Source organism: Pteropus alecto, unplaced genomic scaffold (genome assembly GCF_000325575.1).
Source record: "Pteropus alecto unplaced genomic scaffold, ASM32557v1 scaffold7, whole genome shotgun sequence".
NCBI classification, from domain to species: Eukaryota; Metazoa; Chordata; class Mammalia; order Chiroptera; family Pteropodidae; genus Pteropus; species Pteropus alecto.
The window spans coordinates 31,328,865-31,353,383 of record NW_006494614.1 but is presented as its reverse complement, the minus strand read 5'-3'; the positions used below and the strand labels follow the sequence as shown (position 1 = coordinate 31,353,383).

General features: G+C 33.1%; 1 protein-coding gene across 3 annotated transcripts in view; it reads right to left on the bottom strand.

Annotated features, from left to right (window-relative positions):
* HMGCLL1 (3-hydroxymethyl-3-methylglutaryl-CoA lyase like 1) overlaps positions 1-8,500 on the bottom strand; it is a 160,856-nt gene extending 152,356 nt beyond the window's left edge. For 2 of the 3 annotated variants that reach the window (XM_006926424.1, XM_006926425.1), the window contains exon 1: positions 8,239-8,500. In XM_006926424.1, coding sequence (XP_006926486.1) covers positions 8,239-8,346 — 108 coding nt within the window. In that variant the 5' untranslated portion in view covers positions 8,347-8,500. The remainder of the gene's footprint in view (positions 1-8,238) is intronic. The other variant, XM_006926426.1, reaches the window with a different exon arrangement.
* Positions 8,501-24,519: the final 16,019 nt, after the last annotated feature.

Here is a 24,519-nt window from a genome sequence, read left to right as displayed (position 1 = left end):
TCCTTATATACCAAGGCCATTAGAACTTAGTTCACTATCATTTCCTTTACCTCAAATTTTGTCACTATTCTATGGAGTAGTCAATCCATCCAATATTTGATTTCCAGTAAAATTCACTGGAATTTTACTCCATTCCAGCCATTAATTTACATGGTGATACAAAGGGCTTATTATTACTTGTGACTGCTCACTTATTAAATTGCTGACCATAAATACCTATATTTTCAACTTTCTAAGTCTGTTGTGCCCATAACTAAAATTTTTGGTTTCAACAGTACTATACAAGTCTTTGGAACTCTCTACTTTCACTTTATCTGTCAGATATCATACATCAACAAAGAAGGTCTTGAGTATGGCAATGTACCTGGAACATGCTATTTGAGAAACCATGATGTAATAATTATGAAACAGACTTTCTCAAGATGAATGAGTGCATTCTGTGAAATACATCTTTTGCTTTATATATCATTGATTGAGATATAAAATAAGAATATCAAAAAGTATAAACAGCCTCAAAGTTAATATAAAATGGTGAGGTTGATAAATATGGCAGAAAATAGGATAAATATATCAACAGTCACATCACACTTAAGTTAAATTCACCTAATTAGGAATTGAGACAATTAGATAAGTAGTTTAACAGAGATACATTGAAAGCAAAATAATAAAGAATATGTATTGTCTTAAGGCACTCACTTTTTAAAAGATAAAATTACATGAGATAAATACTCAAAGAAAATTAAAATACTAATTCAGAACTCAGTAAAATATTTTTTTTCAAAAAATAAAAATCAGTTGTTACGTCACAAATATGTACACAGATATAAACATATGCATATAGACAAGAGGATCAACAAACCTACAAGATGCTTTTTGAATAAATTTGATACAATATGTAGATTTCTAAAAAAGTTTATTGAGTGAATGAGAATGATTAAGAATGAATGTGCTGGGAATGAAATAAGGCAAAGCAAAAGATAAAATTACAAAAAAGTCAAGAAAGTATGTTTACCAACTTTACACCATAAAATGGAAAGATTTGAGGTAAACATATAAAGCTAAATATTATTTAAAAAACTATATTCATTAATTTATTCAACAAATTTTATTAAACTATGTTACACATAAAGAAGTAAATCGCATATTGGTCCTCTACAGCCAGATATTGAAGTTGGGCATAATATTACTTTTTAGATTAGATTAAAACTATCTTCTCTTTTATAATATTTACTTATTGTGAAAACCATCTGAATAGTGTTTTTCCATAAATTATTATTTTTTATGAAGCAGCCAATTTTTTAATTTCTTTTTTGAACTTTAAATTGTTACTCTATAAAACTTCCAGCTATAAGATAAATAGGTTTTAAGAATCTAACGCATAATGATTATAGTTAATAATACTGTATCGCCTACTTAAAATCAGCTAAGAGAGTAGATCTTATGTTCTGGCCACAAAAAAAAAATTGTAATTATGTGATGTGACAGGTGTTAGCTAACACTTTGGTGGTAATCATTTTGAAAAAATATAAGTGTATCAAACTGCACACCTTAAACTTACACAATGTTATATGTCAATTATATCTCAACAAAACTGTGAAAATAAAAAAATAATACTCTAAATAGTTTTCATCTTACCTTGACAGTAACCACTATAATTTTTTTTGTAATATGGTAAATATACATTTTACAATTCAGATTATATTGCATAATTCACATTTTCTACATTGTCCTTGTTATTATGTTAATCTTTCAACTAGCTTATTCAGAACAAATTTCTTACTGAGAACAATCAGAAATTCTGGGCAAAATATTAATGAAAAACAGTTGTTTGATAGCCTACAGTTGCCAAGGTAGTGAGTACTTCAGTGGCCAATATATCATACAGAAGAGAAACATAAAACAGTGATACCAACACTCAGCATGCCTTTCCTCTTGAGACATTTGCCAATTCTGTATTAGCAGCTGGGAAGATCATCAGAGCTTCCAGGAACCTCAGAGGCTAAGGAAGAAATATTTTTGAATTCAGTTCCCAATAAAGGAGAGACACCCTGGTAAATACTCTAGGCCTTTAAGTTAGAATCCCTGAAGAGCTACAAAATAAAAGTAGGGGTAAAGAGAAAAAGGCAAGCCCTCGGAAATGAAGTAGGGCCAGTTCCAAATCAGCTAAGCATCTAATTGGCTTAAGGTAAGCTATCCTTAAACTTCCTGCCTGCTAGAAGTAAAAGATAATCCTTGCTGTACCTCACACCTGTCAGAAAGGCTATTATCAAAAAAGAAAAGAAATAGCAAGTGTTGGTGAGGATGTGGAGAAAAGAGAACATTTGTGTACTATGATAATGTAAATTAGTGCATCTTCTATGAAAACAGTATAGAGGATCCTCAAAAAATTAAAAATAAAACTACCACTGGGCTCAGCAATTCCACTTCTAGGTATTTATCCAAAGGAAATAACTACCTTGAAAATATATCTGTACCCCCCATGTTCACTGCAGCATTATTTACAAGCTAAGATATGAAAACCACCTAAGTGTCCATCAACAAGTGAATGGCTAAAGAAAGTATAGTATATACAAACATGAGATACTATTCGGCCATAATAAAAGAAGGAATTCTTGTCATCTGTGACAAGATGGATGGAACTTGAGTGCATTATGTTAACAGAATAAGTCAAACAAAGAAAGACAAATACTGTATATCATACTTATATGTGAAATCTAAAACAAACTCCTGGATACAAGTAACAGAAGGTAATTGCCAAAGACAGGGAGTGAGGAGTAAGTGATATGGGAAGAAAAAAATGACAATCCTTTCTGAAGAAGGATAATATCACTCAGAGCCTCAAATTATGTCTATATATTTTTTCACATCAGGTATAAACATAAACTCAAAAATGAGTAGGCATTCCAGGAGTAAAGATATATGAAAAAGATCCACAGGATTCTAAATATTAAAGTTATCAGACATGGAACTTAAAATAACTGATAAACATTCAAGTATTTATGATAAGATGGAGAACTGTGGCAGAGAACTAAAAACTGGTTTTAAAAATCACACAAATGTGTTAACGCAAAAATATAACTAAAATTAATAACTCAATAAATTAGATTTACAGCCAATTAGAGAAAGCTTAAGGAGGAATTAGTGAAATGGAATACAGGTGAGAAAAATATTCAGATTGAACATGGAGAGAAAAGATGAAAAATACAAAAAATGAGTTTAAGAAGTATCTTGGAAACAGGGAAAGTTCTGAGATTCTTCAAACTACAGGCCCAAATGGAGGATTAAAAAAGAAATAGAAGCAATACTGAAAGAGAAATGGTTGAAAATTTTCCAAAACATATGAAAGCCAACAATCATCAAGCCATAAGTCCAAGAAGTGCTATGAACCATTAGCAGATACAAAGAAAAATAAATCTAGACACATCATTGTCATACTGTTGGAAATTAAAAACAATGGAAAGAGAACTAAAGATACAGTATCATCAAAGAACCAAAAATAAGACTTACAGCTGATTTCACTGTGTCTGGCATTCATTGCATCTGCTGAGAAATCTGCATTTTTTTACTGTTATCATTCTTTATATGTAATGTATATTTATAGTCAATATTCAACTTATATTTATGCACATTATATATGTGTATAATGTATGTATACGAGTCAAAATAAATGTAATTTCAAAGAAAAACTGAAACAATGCCATCAGCAAATTTTTACTAAAGAAAATATTAAACAAATACTTCTGTTTAAAGAAAAATAATTTCAGGTGGAAGGGTCAAAATGAAGAAGTAAAGAGCAAAGGAAAGAAAAATATGTCCATAAATATAAATGTGTATATATGAAAGAAGCATACCATATAATTAATATATACAACAACAATATGAAAAGCAAAAGGCAGTAAATAGATTTAATCAAATGCATTTTTAATAGCTGCAAAAGTGCTAATTTATATATTTTAATATGTTCAGGTTGTGTGTTAACATAGCAACTAAGAATACAGTAAAAACAATATATAATTAACAAGCTAATGCAGGAGAAAAATAAATAATAAAAATACATAATTTCAAAAAAAAAGCCATAAAAGGAGTACAAAAAGTGAGAAAAGGAACCAAGAACATCTGAGACAAACAGAAAATAAATAGTGGAATGGTGCTTTGGTTCATTTCTGAAAATTCTCCCCAGTCATTCTAAGGTATTTAGTAAATGTATTAACAGCCGTATAGTCGCAAACTTAAAAGTATATAGTCGCATTATTCTCTAATTAAATTTAAGCAGAAACATAATACATTTAGGTTAATTCCAGAGACTCTAACACCAAGGACTCTACTTTGAATTATAATTTTTGCTGACAGCAAATGTAACTTAAAGAATCAGGATATAATGTAAAATAACTATAAATCTAATCTGACAATCTACAATTTTGCTTTTCTAAATCTAATATATTTAAAACACTGTGTTAGAATTTAGATCCTTGGGAATTTTATCATTGCAATGGGGTCTTGATATATGATGAAATTTAGCTACTGCTTAAGCAACACTTGGAAATCAAAAAATGACTGCTCTATCAGGAAAGTTAAATATAATCAAAACTTTAAAATATACTAATTAAGCCAGCTCACTATACTCATTTTAATAAGGACAAACAGAGAAAATAAAACAGGCACTGAGAGATAGCTTGAACTACAGAATAATTAATTTTAATCTCTCAGTCTATTAAGGTTATCTTTTGCAAAACCAGTATCATTAGCAAAAAAACTAGAGACTCAAATAATTTAATTAGTAGAGCTGTTGTAGTCTAAACCTTTCATGCACACTGACACATGTTTTTACAGGGTAATAAACCCCAAATGTGTGCATTTGTATTTATACATACACACTCCCAATATTTAATTTTATCCTATCATTTATCAGGGATACCTTATTATCTCTAATGTGTAAATTGAAAATTTAAGATGCAGCCAGTTATTCCCTGCACACAATCACAGAATAAATTGATAACAGAAAAAGGTCTAGGTTTCCAATCTTCTACTGTCCAGTACAGGCTTCTTTCATAATACAGTCTGTCCCAACTTCAACTGAAATATTTCAAATCACAGGGATTCCGTTCAGGATATTCTCTGCCAAATTTAATGCTAAACAACTGGTTAAGTACCATGCTGCATTTTCACAACCTCCAGAATCCATTTTCAACTGTTCTACACATCAAAGCATGAATAGATTTTATACGATGAACAGTAAGACACAAACAATAATAATATCCATCACCAAGACCAAACTCTATCGACATCATGTATTCATCCTCATCACTATAGCATTCACTTAATAAATATTTATCGTTGTACTATAATACACCAATCATTGGTTTGAACCCTGAGGAGAGCTCAGAAGAATTTCATGGTCCCCATAAGCATGAGATACTTAAGGCCTAGAATGGTAAACATTCATTCATTTGTTCATTCAACAAGTATTTACTGCAAGATCAAAAGCTAACTAGACATTGTTAGATGCTGAGAATACTGTGGTGGATTTTTTTTTTCTTATATGATACTTGGAGTCTAGTAGGGAATTAAACAGCATCACAAAAATAAATATATAATTTATATTACATATAATGATTAGTATACTGTGCAATATATAACAAGGCTACTTGCCTTGAGAGTCTGAAAAAGAACATTTGAGTTGAGATCTGAAGGGTGACTAGAAGTCAGCTGAAAGAAGTTAGAAGAGGGGAAAACAAGCAAGGACTGTGTTTTCAGAGGAAACATTATTAGAGAACTCTTATTCTTGCCATTGTGGCAAGAATAAGAGAATAACTTAGATGGTATTGCAGAGGGAGGCAATGAAAAGACGAAATGAAGCTTCAGAAAATATGTTAAAAGTGTTGATGATCATTCCTAAAAGCAATGAGAATTCATAGAAGGTTGTGAAACAAGGGAAGGGCATGATTCTACTTAAAATTAAGAACATCTCCCAACTAGCTTTATAGATGGGTTGAAGAAGGATTGCAATCGTTTACGAGTCCATATGAAAGATAATGCCATTTTAAAATTGGTAGAAGCAGTAAAGTTGAAAAAAATAGATGGATTTGAGAGAAATTCAAGGGTAAAATACAGGACTCAGTCATACTTTAGATGTGGGGATATGAAAATAAAGAGCTCTTAGTTTATGGCTTGTAGGACTGAACGAATTGTGAAGATGTTCCCTCTGATAGGAAATATTGGAGAAGGTCTGGGGTTACAAGGGGGAGAACGTGAATCTAATTTTGGAAATGTTGAGTTTGAATCGCTTTTGAGATATCCAAGTGACAATGTCAAGTGAGTAGTTGAACATCTAGACTGGAGCTTAAGACAGAAATGAGAATATAAATCTGGGAAACTAATATGTAAACAGTAACCAAAACTGTGAGTGTGGATAATAAGACATGAGGCACCTGAACATTTAGACAGATATAGGCCACTGAGTCATTCTGGTTCCAGACTGAGGAACCAGAGAAACAGGACTTAAAGTGCTAAGGGTGTTATTAAGCAGAAGCCAAGAAAGGAGATAAATTTCCAAGAGTCAAGTGTCAGGTGTCAATGCTGCTGTGAGTTCAAAAAGGACAACACATAAAAAATTACAATTCAACAAGATTGAGTACAAAACAGAATTATATATAAAATGCCATGAGAGCACGAAAATGGGCATTAACTCTGGAGGGTCAAAAGTGATACATAAGCTGTGTTAGATGAATGAATAGGTGTTTTTTCCAGGCAAATAGCTGGGGGATAAAAAGGCAAAATTTTGAAAAGGTATAGCTATTTCTCAAAAAGGAACAAAAAGTCTTTATTAGTCTGATGGATGTCAAAAATCTTATTCCTCCCATTCCTTGATAAGTCATCCTAGCCATTTTCAATTACCCTTCTTCGACATTTTAACAGGGCAAAGCAGACATCCTCACATAGCAGTCTAACTTCAATCACTGCCTTCGAATGCCACAAAATCAGAACATGGTAGGGGAGAGAGAAATACAATGTGAACCCAGCAACAAGAGTCGCATAAAGTCTCAGACTTAGGAAATAAAAATTAAGGACTCCTAATTATATAACAGACTAAATACGAAAGTTAAGAGCAAATTTATAATAGAAACATCAAATTAGAATATAGGAAAATTAATTAGAAAGACCTGTGAACACGCAAGGAAAATTTTCCCTCTAGCATTGTCAGCAAGAGGCTTTGAGTCGGATGACCAAAGACCATATTTTAAATAAATAAGGTGTAAAGTGTCTTTTAAAGAATCCACAAATGTTAAATTCCAATTTGTAGAAGATTCCAGTTTCACATATTGATACAATGAACCCAGAATATACAAAATGTAAAACTACAGGGAAATGGATAATCAACATTAGAATAGCTGATTTAAAGCCACGCAGTAAAACTGTGCTTACCCACAATACAAATTATATTGTTCACAAGATAAAGCAGGAATAAACATTTTTTGCATCCCACAAAATTAAAAAAATAGGTGTCCTCAAAGGGTCCCTCCCTTTTGCCATGTCTTAATATGCATGTAATTATCACTGTTATTACTCCGTGAAAGTCTAAATTTAAAGGTAAAAGTAAATTTCTTTATATATATTTTCTTCATTTATCATTTTTGGTTGAGAATGAATTAAATCACAAGTATGTGGATACTATGACGTTGCCATTGTCTAATTAAGGGGCTTTCAGGAATCACATGGGATTAAATATTAGTCTGAAATCACTATTATTTACATTGTTTTCGAGTTTATTCAAGTGTGTTGAAGCATAAATACATTAGGGATAATTAATGGCACGATGAATAATTTCATCCTACCTTGTTTTCCTAACTTTCTATATTGGCTTCGTTCCTTTTTCTACCTCACATTCTGACAAATTTGTCGTCTTTGTTACACAGTACAAGGAGGGAACTGAAAATAAGGGTACTATCCCTGGCGGAGTGCCCACAGCTACAAATGATATTATATAATGCATCCCTTTGAAGGGAAAAAAGAGTGAAGGAACGGTTTCCCTTAGGGACCTGAAAAAGGCCACAGATAGGGATTTTGCTGTGTCTGCTCTGTAGGGCGGGTCCATACGTTTACAGTAGAGAGATGATGGGTGAGGCCTAACACCACAGACTGGTGCAGGATGGGCCCTGGAGTGCGAGGTGACATTACAGGGGGAGAGGCCGGCTGGCAATGTGCAAGAGGGCGGGCACAGCCTGGGCCGCGAGGTAGTACCTGCGCGGGGTCGAGCTCCCCTGCCACTGAATCCGCGATCCAGAGATGCTCCCAGAGAAGCTGCTGGTTGCTGAGGCAATGCTTCACCGCGGATGGCATATTCCCCATGGCGGGGCCGGGGCTGTGCTCGGCGATAGGCGGGCGCCAAAAGAAGAAGGATGCGGGTCAGGTACCGCGCAGCGAAACTGCGCCAGCCCGGGAGCGCGCCCCTCTCGTGCGCGGGCAGCGGGCTCTGCTATGCTACGCGCACTGCGGCGGCGCCAAAAAGGCGGAGAGCGGGACGTGGCCGCGCCTGGGGCACGGGGTCCTGGGGCTACCTGCGGCAGATGCCGGCAACATCGGGAACCCGGAAAACAGATAAAGGAACTGAGTCAGGTGTGGCGCATTTACCACGCAATATCGAGCAAGCAGGACTGACTGCAGCTGCACACCACCCACTTAACCGATTTCTCACCTAATTCAGATCACATGTGTTTTGTGTTGGTGAGTTTGCTTATTCCCACCTACAAACTGTTGCGTTCAGTGTAGATTTGTCCAGCATTGAACTCATTTGAGTGTATGTTTGATGACAAGAAGCTCGACTTTACATATTTTGGGGCAGCTTGCAATGTTAAAACACATATATACAAGTCTAATGAAGAAGATAATATAGAAGGGACAAAATTAGGGAAGCTGTCAGAGATAATTTGATAAGTCAGTAAACAGTAAGTTGATACAAGTTAAGCACTGAAATAGAATTGAGTTGCTTAAGAGATGCATGGCACAAGTTGCCAAAGCCCTATAGGCTAAATTCATTCGAACTGAAAATTCTAAAAGAATTCTTAGGACGTTAGAATAAGTCATCTTTGTGGGAAGGAGACTGAGAAGATGGTCCTGGAACTGACCATCTTCCTGTCTCCCCCTCTTTCACAAGCACATTTACATCACATCGACCCACTCTAAAACTCTTCAGGGTTTTTTTCAACTGAATAGGCATAGCCATCAAGAATAGTCTTGTGCAGCCAAGCGTGCATGGCTAAGGATACCACTCAGCTCTACTGGTTCCTGCAGCAAATAAAAAAAGGGAACTGACTGATGCCCACAGTTGCACAAACATATGAAAGGCTCTGAAGATCACCTTGTGAAACATAGTATAAACAGACTTAAATGGAATTTAACATCCAGAATAAACAAACCATCATTACTACTTGTGAAGGTAGTAAGACGACCATTAGTAATAGAAATCACGGGCTTAGGACAAAAAAGGCAAAGAATGGAAGAGATATCACGTGGCTCCTTTAGAGTAACAGCACTGAAAAGGGCAGGGAAGATGAGGGGAATCTTAGACCTCTCACAGCTTTCATCAATCAATTGTAGTTAACTTGGAGAACATGCTCTGAGCAGCCAAAGCAAACTCATGCAATTATTAGAGTCCTTTAAAACTCTCTAAAGCACTAAAAATTCTAATTGTTACTTATCTGAATATGACAATTTTATAAGAATATATTCATAGAGCTAAATCTCTTATATATTGTTTTCAGCAGAGCTCAACTGTTATTTTCCCACCACAGTTGAAATGGGCATACAGTTTTCATCAATACCTACTACCATTTTTCTCTCCCTATTGTAATTCTATAAGAATTTTTTGAAAGAATTTAAAAGAAACCAATTTGAACAGCAGTAACTTAGTAAGGTAACCATAATGGAGTCAATCGTTCAAAATTGGAAAAAAATTGACAGTTAATTTTGAAGCCTAAACTTTGAAGAATATGATCTTTAAGATAAACCAAATATGTATGATCCTCTGCAACTAAGAAAAAGAACACCTAGAAATAAATTTCACTTCTAAATAGTTTTCTAAATAAAAAAGTTTTTCAGAAAATTTCATATCCCAATTAATTTACCATAGTAATATAACTTTTAAAATATTCTTATAAATATGAAAATATTTCTTGATGCAGTTTATTTTAATGTGTCATATGGAAAAATGCTATAATCTAAAAATTCAAAATATAATTCCTGTAGATAGCAAAACCACTAGCAATAATAAATACAAAATATCTCAAGAATATTTAACCTTAGGAATAAAAGGGAGTAAAAATTGCTGTGCTTTTGCTGGAAAGTACAGTACTACATGAAATTGCAAATCTAAAAAGCTCCAGGTTTGGTGAGTAATGTGCTCTCTCTCCCCATATGATAGATTAGGAAACTTGGGCTCCATCTGAACAGAAAAGGAATCACTAGTTAAAAATCATATGTTAGTGGCATATCCTGATCTACACTCCATATTATTCTCACTGCCTCATAGAACTAAGACATTTGCATTTCATTGCATTTCAATTGTTCAGTCAGAGGAAGATAAAAATTGATTGCAAATTAAGAAACTAAATTCCCTGTTTTCTCTGGTGACTTTAAGTCACTTTTAAGTTAGATGCAAAACATTCAATTCTACCTGTCTCTCTTGAATTGTTCTTGACTTCCATCTCCTTAACTTCTCACTCCAAATCCAATCTGTCAATCAGAGATGTTAGTTACGCATATTGGACCCATACATGGTCTCTCTCTGTTCTTCTATTGACTTCTCTCTGCTGTACTTCTCTTTGAAATGCAACCCATAGTACAGTAGAGGAGAGCCTAAGTGCTGGTTTTAGATTACCTGCAGTGGGAATATGACCTCACCAGTTACTGAGTGACCTTTGGCAAATTCTTTGGCCTTATCTATAAGAGGGTGATGATAAAAGTTCTTACCTGACAGAGCTGTTACAAAGATTAAATGAGTTAGAATACATAAAGTGCTCAACACATGGTCTCTGGCTTATAGTAGGAACTCAATAAATGCTAGCTATTATTACTACAGTAGCCTAGTTTTCTGTTTCAGTTTGCATTCACAAATCTACACCGTACAGCCTGAGCAATTTTCGAAAATACATATATCACCAATACTTCTAAGTTTAAAATCCTTTGAGATTTCTCACAACCTTTGCAAAGAAGAGAGGCAGGTCTCATATCAGCTTAGTCCTCTGTATTTACTAGAATTCTAACTCTAATTTTTTCTATGATTATTGCATTTGCACATATTTTTAAATATATTCTGGAGTTCCTATCTCTTCTAGGAAAGTAAAGGTAGAAGCCAAGAGATGCTGAACTGGACTAAAAACATTAAGTTTAACTCAGAGAGCCTGAGAATTTTACAATATAGTTCTGATATCTTGAGAAATCCACAAGAAAGAAAACTAAACTGAAGCCACATACTCTCTATTCCCACTCCCATTCTTCTCTCTCTCAGTATAAAATGACAACAATAAATTACAGAACTGTGCTTTGCTTATATCCTAAACAAAGACTGTCAAAAACAGAATGGGAGGGGTTCATATTCCAGAGACCAGTCAACTCAAAACTAGGTAGACTGTCCATATCAGTCCTCTCAAGTGCCAAGTCCTTTGGGGAGAAGAGTACAGGTAAAACAGGCTATCTTGTGAGTCCCTTTGTCCCCAAAGATGACTACTTAAGGGTCTGTATGATGGCAGGATGGATAAAATCAGAAGCAAATGTAAAAATCAAAACTGTAATAGTAATAAGTGCCAAAATGGCATGTTGCCCGGGTACCTACTGGGCAGGGATCAAAGACACATGTGCTGAGTCTCAAACAATGATGTCATAGAACTTTGGCAAGTATCACAAAAGTAATATGCTCCAGCCTTAAACAATAAAAAAGTAAAAAACGAAAACAACTTGGTTACAATACTGGATGATATCTAAGGGGAAGCAAAGCTTTCATCATCTCAGTTTTATTGCTGAAAAATTTAGATAACTTCTCACATACGTTATGTCTGGTTGATCTAAATTGATGGGAAGGATAACGGAGTGTTTAGAAAATTCTTGGCATTTGGTCACTAAAATCAAAGTTCGGTTAACAATAGTATTGTTCTGAAATAGAGCATTCTTTTGAGAATAAGTAATGAGATCTATTTTACCAAAGTAACACCCCACCCCAGGTGATAGATACCTGGCACTAGATACAGAAATCAGAACAAAGCTGCAGACCACATTTCTCCAGATGTAGGAGTCTATTCTTTTACTAATTCTGAAGATTCCAAAAGCACTAGCTTTGCCAAAAATATTGTGTAATAAAAGATACAGACATCGACTGTTATTAGTTCATTAGATGGCTGCAGTGTACATAATTTTTGCCAATAGATATAAAAGTATCTTTTAATTCCATTACCTACAAACTCAGACTCTATTTGTAAAATGTCTTTATCAGTTAGTTGATACATTTTGATGGATTATAGTAAACATGACCTTAACAAGTAAACTATATTAACTCTTACCCATGGGCAGTATTATTTTTTTGAATCTGGATCTAGTACCACTGAATAAGAAGACAAGTCAATATCGATTACAAGTACAAGGCACTTAGTGTTTTGTATTGCACATAGTAGGTGCTCAATAAATTTTAGGTTTCTTTTCCTCTTATTGAATCAAATCGGTCCATAATTAAGAATGTATATGTGATATCGCCCAAGTTTTAAAAGGAATCTGTAAAACCAAATTTAATGACTTCTATAGAACACTGGTTTAATCCACTAAAAAGAGTTTTTTTTTTTAATTTGATACTCAATAGCTAATGGCAAAATAAATATAAACAGATATGTAAGATATGCCTTCTTGACTTTAATGATTTCATATCCTGGTGGCGACATCTGAAGAAAATTAATTGGAAATATTAGATGTAGCAGACACATTTTAATCAGAGAAATGTAAAAAATTAAGTGCTAAAGTTGTATAATCTAGATAAAACATTATTGCAAAATTTGCATGTTCATTAAATGTTTATTGAGTAATTAATTATATGTAGTTACTATTATGTAGGGCACTACACTAATATGTGGGGAGTAATGGTGAACAAGGCAGTCTTAACACACAAAAAACTTTAATTTAGTAGTGAAAAATAATGTTGTTCAATTATCTACAACAGAGCAGTGTGTTGATGAGTGCCAAGTGATAATATAAGTTGAGAACCATAGAAGCATAGTGAATAGACTCTACGTTCAGCTGGGAAAATAAGAGAAGATATCAGGAAGGAGGCCACATTTGAGAGGGTTGGGAAGACTAAGCCTCTCACACTGAAGGAAAGGAACGGAGGAGAGAAAAGAAAGATTAATTGATAATAGGCTGCATTACTACCAAGAACTATCAAGACATAGAAATAACTTTCAAAAAAAAAATCTTCATTAAATAATCTGAGTTGACATTTTTATCTCCGTGATTATTTCACTGTGAATAGTATAAGTAAAATGATCATTTTCAAGTTTACCACAGATGAACATAAACACATAAATCTAACAGAGGTGTTAAAGAAACTGATTTTAAAGTGTTTATTTTGCAAGTCAGACTTTTATAGAGAGCTTTACATTTTTTAAAATTGTGTCATATCTGTTCTTCATGGGCAGGAGAAGGAAAGTCACTAGATGTATGAAGCACTTTACTGGGTATTTTAACTATGTATATGAGTTATTAACCCAATTTAACAGGTGAAGAAACTGAAGCTAAGAGACCTTGAACTACACTGAAGTAAAAGAGAAGTATAAGGATAGACTCAAATTTGTGTCTGTCAAAATCTTTGCTCTTTCTTTTCCATCTCATGATTTTCAAGAATAAATAATAATAATAAAAAAAGGTTTACACACAGGGTCATTTGTTCCTCTTAACATCATATAGAAAAGGGAATTCTTACTCAGAGAGGTTAAAATGTTTCCAAGGGAGGTGCTTTAGAGCTAAGACTTGAACTCTGTCTTCTGAGTCTACTGTCCATGAGATTTCTACAATATATGGAGTAACCAATTTTGTCTTAAATATGAAAACTGAGACCCTTTTCGGATTCGAAGTCATTAAAAGTACTGTCCGTGGGAACAACATAAAGTTAAAGAAGAACTCTCTTCACTTCAGCCGCTATGTATGCTTTGTCTTATTCGAGGGTTTAAGCCTTAGTACTAGGTCTTCAAAATTTGCAGAGGGGTACTTTATCTTGATAATCACGTGTGGTGGTGGGATTTCCCTTTTTATAAGCCATTCAAGTTATGAACTTATTATGGCTATAAGTTTATCAAAATATCTGTGTATCTGATAGGAATTATGATTTTTGAGTTCCTAATCACTCTCCCCAACCCCGTGACCTGGCATACTTATTAGTATAATTCCCCACAGATCATGTTTTGTTTTGCTTTGTTTTCCTGAACTAAGGAAGTTTTACTCTATCACTTAAGGAAGTTCTTTCGTTGTGGAGAAATTATTTGCCTTGCCAACAGTTTCCCACGGTTCTCTTGGAAGTACAATTCTCTACAGAATTCACAATTGAGTCTCTTTGTGTTACCAGCATGCCATCACTCCAAGAACATTTTTGTTAAAAAAATGTAATGGCAGAAAGTCATAAGAGTACTTTAATAAGTAGCATTATTCAATGTCCTGCAGTTTTCCTCGCCTCAAATCTCCGCTAAATCCACAAATGGAAATACATCTATACAGAATCATATGAATTTTTAAGATAATAATCTATTGTTATTGTGTAATACAATATTAGTTTTTATCACTTTCAAAAACTCATATGTGATATTTGGATAACTTTTCACTCATTCACTTAAAGTTTGAAATTAACTAAAAAGTTATAAATCCATACCAGAGGGCTGGGGGGTAGAGTGGAACAAGAGCCCTAAAATCATATTCTTGAGATTCCCCTCGTCCTTTGAAGCCCTGCTCCTATTAGTTTTCATTAAAGGTCTTCTATTTCACTTTCTTACTCTATGTTATAAGAAGACACTTGTTACCTTACTTATTTTATTATTTCCTCAGAAATTTTTCCTAACCCTATAGTTACATATTTATGGAGATTTCTTATTCTTGGTAATTAACAGCTTGCTTAACTGAAGCTTAGAAGAGATGATATTAGAATTAATCAGCATTATTTGCAACTTTTTAAAAATGTTTCTCGGCCTTTAAATTTTATCTTTAACAATAGAATAACTTAAATCAGTGTCTCTCAACCTCAGCACTACTGACATTTTGGGCCTGATAATTCTTTCTTGTGAGGACTCTCTCCTGTGCATTGTAGGAATTTTAGCAGAACTCCTGGCCTCTACCCACTAGATACCAGGAGTCTCCCTTAAGTAGTGACAATCAAAATTATCTCCAGAGACTGTGAAATGTCCCCAGGGGAAAAATAATCACTACTAGTTGAGAACCACTGTTTTAAACAATGATGACAACGATAATGATAATGACGATGACAGTGACCTTACTACATGCCAGGAATTATTTATTCTCAGTACTTTTAATGCACATTATCTAATTCACAAGGAAGGATCTGTGATTCCCACTTTACAGATGAGACCATTTGAGCACAGAGAAGTTAACTAAATCACTTAGTGTCACATGGCTAGTCAGTAAGACAGCTGGAATTCAAAACCAAGCAGTCTGACCTTAGAGCTTGCATTTTTTAACTGTCAGGCTATAGCTGTTTTGCTGAAATTACACTAAGCAAAAATGAAATCCATCAAACTTGTATCATTTTAGGTTTAATTATTTTCCTATAATTCCAAACATTTAAACTTTGGAAAATAGAGTTCTTATAAATTCAAAACCTCTCCAGATAAGTAGGTTCCCTTATTCCCTTCCTTAATCCTGTTGAAATTCCATCAAAGTCCAGATTTCCCAGGCAGAGTTTTAAAGCTCGGATCAAAGAGTTAAGGTTCTTGGGATCACATCCTGACAAAATCAGTAATGAGTATGAGACCCATGAATATCATAAGGCTACTTAAGTGTTTTATTACTTTATTACTTTTATTATCATTAGTTCAGAAGAAAATGATTAAAATTAGTTCATAGGATTTATCCTATATTCCTTAGCATTCAATTTTTTTATTGTATCACAAATAGCTAGCAAAAATTAGATTTCTTTTTCTACCTCTCCATCTTAACTGTGTGTGGAAGAGGTGATATTGTCACACAAAATAAAAACGATCATACAGCATAATTTAAAACGGTTTCATCTCTTCACTTTTGTAAGTACTGTACCATCAGAAAATGTGATTTCTCTCTTGTTCTAAAACCTTGTTTTAATTAGTTTCAGACTGACTATAAAATGCTTTAAAAACGTCTAATAACCAGTTTTATATCTAATCAAGCACAATTAATTTGCCTACTATTAAATAGATGGTATATATTATCTCTTTCAAGCTTCTCGGAAAGTTGATTAAAATAATAATAACCTATACTTATATTTATTGATTCATTTCTATGTGCCACATACTATCTAACAGTTCTCCATATACTAATTAATTTAATCCTCATAACAACTCCTTTAGGTAGTTACCTTTAATATCCCCATTTTGGAAATGAAGAATCAGAACCACAGAGATATTAAAGAATTTGACCGAAATCATATAGCTAAGAAACGATTAGCTAGTTTATAAAACCAAGTATTTTGGCACCAAAACTGTGCTGATATCACTTATGTATACTGCCCTCCTAAACTGGGAGAATTATCACCACATATTATATTATTCACCATTCTACTAGATAAATTAAGCTAGAAAATCTATCCTATATTGACACAGTAGGAAAATGTACTTGGTCTCTTAAAAATGGCACTGTCTATGAAATTCTTGGCAACAGAGGGTAAGAATTTTATTTTCTGATAAAATGAATAATTATAAAATGGTTTTCAATGTAATGATTCTAAATTATTACTTAGTTAATTTATTTCCCTTCTTCCCATCTCATTAGCTCAAATGTCTGGGCCCTCCATGCATTTCACTGTTAGTGAGACCAAGTTTGCTTAGTCCAGTCCTGGATAATACTTATCCTGGTGTCCTGTACTATTTAAAATTTCCTAAATTTCTCATTTTTAAGTGTTATTTAATAACTGTATTAAATAAATCAGAATGAGTTAAGTCGACCTCCACATTGTACCTCCAGCTTCTGCCATAATCTCATTTTGCAGCATGTGAGACATTTGTTCTGAGAATGGAGTTCTCACTTTAACACGTGGTTAAATTTGTAAGACAACCAGCAACAGGCCTCTTTATTTGATCTTTTCCAGATGCAACATGTAACTACTATCTCCCTTTCAAGGACAGCATGCAGGGGCCAGCTGATAAAATAAAATGTGCTTTGTGAAAAGTAGAAAGAGACAACGAGTTCTCTCTGGTTTGGGGTGGTGATGGTGGAAGAAAAAAATCTACCCATCAGCCTTTGTGGGTCCCTCAGTCTTACCAGCTAGTTTGTTGTCCCATGACCCCTTCTGAGTCCTGTGAGATGCATGAAGCTGTCAGGATACCAATTAGTTCATAGGGAAATATTGATAATTATAGGCTAAGCACACATGAATTATATAAGGAAATGGAGGCTGAGCAATCCTGCTACAGAGTATGAAGACTACTGAACACTGTGAATATTGTAGTTTTTAAAAATTAAATTGTACAATGTAAATTTAAACAATTTATTGACTTTTTACTTATGATAATACTTTTTATTTTTTAATAAAAATCTGTCAATATCAATCACCTGAGAAAATCGAAATGTGTATTTAAAGTAATGAGTTCTAAGTTTCCATTTCTCAGCAAAGTTGATAACGCTCTTGTAAGTAGAACAAAATGTGTTTCAGTATTTATCATCTACCGTGAAGGTTGTACTGATCACAGGAAAATCAGAAGACATAAAGTAAATCTACAACAAAAGCACGAGCATTTTAAGATGACTATGCCCAAAGACAACATCTAACCACATGCAAGCGCAAAGGTAGAGTATCTATCAATCTATGACTTTTCATTTAGCTAAATGACTATTGTAAGTTAATCCTGCCTATTTACACTCTAGGACACTTTTGTTTGTTGTTGTTGTTGTTTGTGTGTGTGTGTGTGTGTATAATATGTTTGCACATTTGGTTAGTAAAGAGAGGGCCGTTAATATATTCACTGAGGAAGAAAATTCTTAAAGCCTGTTTATTACATTGTCTTCAGAGATTTCACGTGGCAAAGCAGCTCAACTAACTGACAAAAGTTAGATTTTGTTTTTCATCTGAGTAATGGAACTAAAGTAAAGCTTTTGAAATTTATTCTACAACGTAAAAGATCTGACTTTACTGTGGATGCTATCGTAAATTCAGTTAAAGGTTTAACATTGAAGAAAAAAATGTTTGTGTTGTAATAATACAAATAAAAATTTTGGTGGAGCACAGCAGCATTGTAAAAGCAATGTTCTTACTAAAGAACCTATGGAGAAAAAATGTACTTTGAATTGATTGTGAAACAAATAATTTAAGAGTGTGTTCGAACTGGGAAAGTACTCTACTAATCACTATAGAAGATATGAATGTTAAAATTTACACATATTAAGAAATATGTCATTTTTTATGAACAATTTTTATGAGCTGATGTTGAAAAACAAAAAACAAAACAAAACACAGCATTATAACAACATAACATTCCTTCTTCACTGATCATCTTTGATCTGATTTAGAATATTAGAACCTTTGTGAACTTTATAAATCAATCTGTCTCTAAGATGTATTGAATGTTTTTATTAAAAATTCTGCAAATTGTGAAAGCATTTTTTTGAAAGAGTTGAAAAATCCTTAATACATATGTTAAATTAATTAAATGCCCGAGGTTTAAACTTTTGAACATTTTATCAAATTTCAGTTATAGAAAATAAAGATTGCAAAAGAAATCTTTAATCTTTATCTTTACTACTTCAAGCCAAATGGTAGAAGTTAAATGATGTATAAGATTTAAGTCTGAAATTGTATAATTGAGTTTTGTGATATCTTGAATTTTGGAAAGAATCTTATAAAATTCTTATATTTTCTTGGGTATATTCATATTCTGTATGGGAATGAAATAAAAAAGTTCTTATATTTTCTTGGGTATATTCATATTCTTATATTTTCTTGGGTACAAAATTCTTATATTTTCTTGGGTATATTCATATTCTGTATAGGAATGAAATAAAAAAGTTTATTCATTCACAACATTTAATCTGAAAAATATTCAACAAAGTAAATATCGAATAGGATATTAACTTTATACTGAAAGATAGATAGATACTGAATTTGAAAAAAATAACAAATATTCATAAAGATAACTTGTTTGATGAGTTTGTCTTTCAATTTTTTTTGTCAAAGCTTAAGTACTCTAAATGAAAGTAAAGACAGTACTTTATAATTAGTTGGGTTAAAATATTTTAAAATTTGAATAAAACATAGGAATTGAGAATACCTTCTATTTAGAAGATATTTTTTCTGAGCTTACAGGAACCTCAGCAATTTCACAAACATATTTTCTCAATTAAATTTAAAAATTCCATAGAGAAGAACTCAATAAAAAAGTAAAATTTTAATTTTATTAAACAAAATATATAACTTTGGAAAAGAATGTAGAAATGTTATGGAAATTTTTTATGTTAAGTCCATATTGAAAAAACATATACAAACACATTTTAGAAAATACTAGTGATATGATATTAGAAAAATATATGACTAACAAAGGGATTAAGTTCATGAATAAATGGAGTGCTGAGAGTTTTAAAAAAACATTTAGATAATTACTACAATGAAATCTATTTGCTTTAATATGTATGTAGGTATATATTCTTATTTTTTAAAGATAATTGAAAATATTTTTTGAAAAGAGATACTCTATAGATACACTAATATACTGGTCAATAAATAAATATTTCAAAATTTACATAATTTTAATTACTTTTAGTGCACTTTTCAAATTCAAAAGGGTCTCATTTTGAACAATAAAGTCATATGGTTACTCTAAATGATTAAAACCACAGCAGACACAGAAACATGCAATAAGATTGTATTAGTTTTCTGCCACTGTGTAATAAATTACCACAAACTAAGCATCTAAAAGCAGAATACATTTGTTATTTCACAGTTCAGTATGTTAGGAGTCAGAGCATAGCTTAACTAGGTCCTCTCCTCAGGGTCTCACAATGCTGCAATCAAGGTGAATAGGCTTCTTCCCAAATAGAAGCTCAGCAGGGGAAGAATCCACTTTCAAGTTTATTCTGGTTGTTGGTAGAATCCATTTCTCTGTGGCTACTTGATAATAAGTCCTGACTTTCTGCTGACTAGAGCCTGGGGTTGCCCTCAGGTTCTAAAGACCACCCACAGATCTTGCCATGTCGGCTTAATATGGCGTTGTACTTCATTGAGCCCAGAGGAGAGCCTCTCTAACTCCAGTGGCTAAGAAGGTACCTCATATAATGTAATGTAACTACGGAAGTAACAGTCTATCACCCTATTGTATCAATTAGAAGCAAGTCAAAGATTCTGCCCAAACACACGGAGGAGAGATTACACAAAGATGTGAACCCCAGGAGGTGGGAATTATTGGATGTCAGTTTAGAGTTTGTGATAAAGATGATAAAAATTAAAACAAATGAATGTGCTGGTATATGATCACATATTACTCATACATTGTGCTGGTTTTAAAATATGTCCACAAGTTCTTTGACTCCCTTATCCTGTGAGGTGGTATCTATGTCCCTCTCCTTTACTCAGGGCCAGTCATAGTTCACTTTTTTCTAACCAGCAGAACTCTGTGGAGGTGATGTGTTGTCTGTCATTTCCGAACTGGTCAGAAAAAGCTATGCAGCTTTTTCCTGATGTTTCTATTTCTTTGAAGGCTCCTTTTGAGACATACCCTTTCAGAACCCAGCCACTATGCTCTGAGGAATGCACATCACATAAAGAGGTCATGCATAGGTGTTCCAGTCAACAGATCCAGCCCAGATGCCAGAATGTGAGTGAAGAAGCCATCTTGGAAGTAAATCTCCCAGCTCCAGATGTTCAAGGCCACAGCCATCCCTAAGTCTTTCCAGATGAGGCTCCAGACATTGTGGAGCAAAGAACATTTGTCCTCTCTGTGCCCTTTCCTAACTCCTGAACCACAGAACCCATGAGTGTAATAAAATCTTCATTTCTTATAGCTCTAAGTTGGAGGTGGTTTGTTACACAGCAATAGTAACTAGAATACATATTGAGTACTCATGTGCAATTTTTGTTTAAAATTATAATATCGAAAAACTATGATATAATTCAAATTACTCTGGAAAAACTATAAAAAGATAGTAAAAGTTTGGGAACTTCATAGATTTGCATTTTAAAATCTCAAGTACATGTCCCCATATAAATAATAGACATACTTAAAAATTTTTCTTTCATATTTATTATCAGCAATTAGTTTGTAAATTTTATATCACTAGAAGCTCAATTTTGCATTAAACTATTGTCTGCCAAGTTAAGCATTTTACATCTAAAATAGCTGTGATAATTCTATTTTACTATGTAGATATTGAAAATCAACGAAAAACACTAAAATACACAGAGCCCATAACTAAAGCCAGTTGTTAATAGCATGGAAAAATATTTAAATACTACCAACTAAATGAAAAATATATTAAAATAACATGTTATGTATAAAAAGTAAAATGTTATGTGTGAAATGCAATGGTTCTTTATCAGAAACAAAGTGTGAGCATAATTTGCTTTTCCAGGTTTCATTTGGGTTTTATTTCAAGGTCAAGTTACAGCATTTAGATGTTATGAATAATGTAAAATATACCCTGGAACCTAACCTAAGGAAGTAAAAATATTGTGATTTTTGGCTTTCATTACAAACACCGTGTCAATAAACTTAATACTTTAATAAAAATATTCTGAAAAAAATTCTTGGGATCATATACACTTTTATTTTATAAAGTTGAAAATATGATGCCTCTATGAGATTTCTCATTTCATCACAAGAATACCAAAGGCATATTAAAATAAATGATTAAATATGATTTACAGCTGCTTTATCTATGAAGATATTACTTCTATAGCAAAACAATTCTTATATAAGAATTAATCCCAGATTTTCAAAGCTGTGATTGAAAAGGATACAGAAGTTGTTAAGAGGGACTAGAAACACAAGATATATTAAGAACTTGTAAAAGAAAGGTTGTAAGAATCAGGGCTCATGGCCCAGAAAATTACATGCCTAGATTTTATGGAAATAAAGGAAATTTTTTTTTTTTTTTGCATTTATTCCCTTATCTTTGAGGAATAGTGGAAAAGAAGTACCAATGACAATGGTAAAATGAAGAAATTATTTTCAAAAACAAGTGCTTAAAATATTAATTGCACATAAGATGCTAATTGAAATGGGATAGTAATAAGTACAGAAAATAGAAATGTTAATCACTTTGGCCAGTGTAACTTCACAAAAATAATTCATTTTGAACTAAATTTATTTTTGTGTGTGTTTTTTTGTTTGTTTGTTTGTTTGTTTTTCGACAAACTTACTAGCTTGGTAAGACCAAAAAAATGGAGTATCTATACATTTCAACTCAATAAGAGAAAACTTAGGAGTATGGTAACTAAAAGAAAAATGTTTAGAGAAACCCATCGTGAAAGGAGGATTAGACTACAGGGATTAGAATTTGGAACAGTAGGTGGAAAATCAAGGTTCAGGGCAATGAAGAGTAGGTTTCTCACAATAAGAACATAGTCAACTAATCTGCACATATCCAGGACATATAAGGTCTTTATTATTAAATGTGTTCAAATATGTGTCCAAAAAACAAAACCCTAATTTTGTTTTCTGTAGAAGAGTCTATCAGTTATCTGCTCTCATGAGGGTTGCCAAGTGTCCTGAACGTATAAAACATGTCCTGTGTTTAATGGTTTTGTTCTGTGCTCTGTACTATCGTTGATAAGATAGCCTAAATATCCTTTAATCAGTTTTTGTCAAAAATTACAAAAATATGACAGACCTGCTTTTCTGCTACAGTAATTGGCACTTAAATCACTTAAATGACAACATTAGCCGAAATCTATATCTTCACAAAGAAAGATTTATACAATCTCATGGTTTCTCCTACACGTTTGGCTGAGGGAAGATCAACAGTGAGGGACTGAGAGCTTAAAGTACTTAGTTTTCACATTTGAAGATGGAAAAGAAAAATACTTTGTGTTTGGCCAGATTTCTAAGTTGTGACAAAACTACCATTTAATTAGAGATAACTTCGAATCTGTACACATTGTCTTAAATCTGTCATTCAACAACTGTCTCGCTTCTGAAAGTTAGCAAATGAATGACACCTCAAGTTTTTGAAAGTCAGCCAATCATTGACGACTCTAAACAGCAGCCAATCAGCTCATGCCTCACTCCAGTGACTTTGAAAGTCAGCCAGTAAACAACAGCCTTACTCCTGTGACCCACCCTAACACAGCTGAAACGCCATCAAAAACACACCTATTTGTATAAATCCACCAATTCTAGAATGCTGGACATTCCAAAACCTTAGAGATCAACACTGGCTTTACATTTGTATCTTAAAATACATCTCCTGCAGCCAACAGGAAGTTTATCATTCTTTGCATCAGGTATTAAAGTTACTTATTGTTAATTTGCAACCCCTTCAATTGTTCAGCCCCTGATTGTCCTTTGGTACGAGTTTGCAATAGTGAGATAGCAGACACACTGGTGTAGCTGTAAGATTATCAAATGGAATCTTTTCGATTTTTGCAGTGGTTGCTATTATCTATTGTTTTGTGTATATTTGCACCCCAAAAGGCAAGGGTGCATTTTGTGATAACTTTTATGAATAGTGGACTAATTAAACAGAAAAAAGAAACTCTTTGAGTGGTATGCATTTGTTAATTCAATATTGAAAACGACGGACAATCGGATGCAAATCAGCATATTCCAGCTCAGATCTAGTATCAAAGAAAGTGGAAAAAAAAAAAACTAAAATTTTATGAAGAGAAATTCAGATAAAGAAAACAAGTTGCAAAGGCCTTCAACATTAAATATTTTCATCAGTCTTTCAGTTCAAATGACTGAATGTACTAGTTTCAGAAGTATTTTCTTATTCCAAAATTGCAGAATAATCTTCAAGAGCCAAGACAAAATCTACTGCAGTAATATAAAAAGTACTAACACCATTTACTAGTACAGAGATTATCAAAGATATAAATGTTTCCCTTTGTTATAGCATAAACCATGGATGTAAGTAATTACAAAGCAGAAAAATTTCCATTTGTCCATGCGATATCTTTCTTGTGAAAAGTCTTGTGTATGAGATTTGAGAAACAGTAGAAAAGTTTGATGAGACTCTCTTATTAAGTTAGCAATTACTGAGGAAAAAAAAATGTATTGCTTTGGAGGAGGCAAAACAAATATAAATTTGGTGTATGTTTCACCTTTAAGGTAAAGACAGTGTTTATTTAATATTAAAGCAAAACAT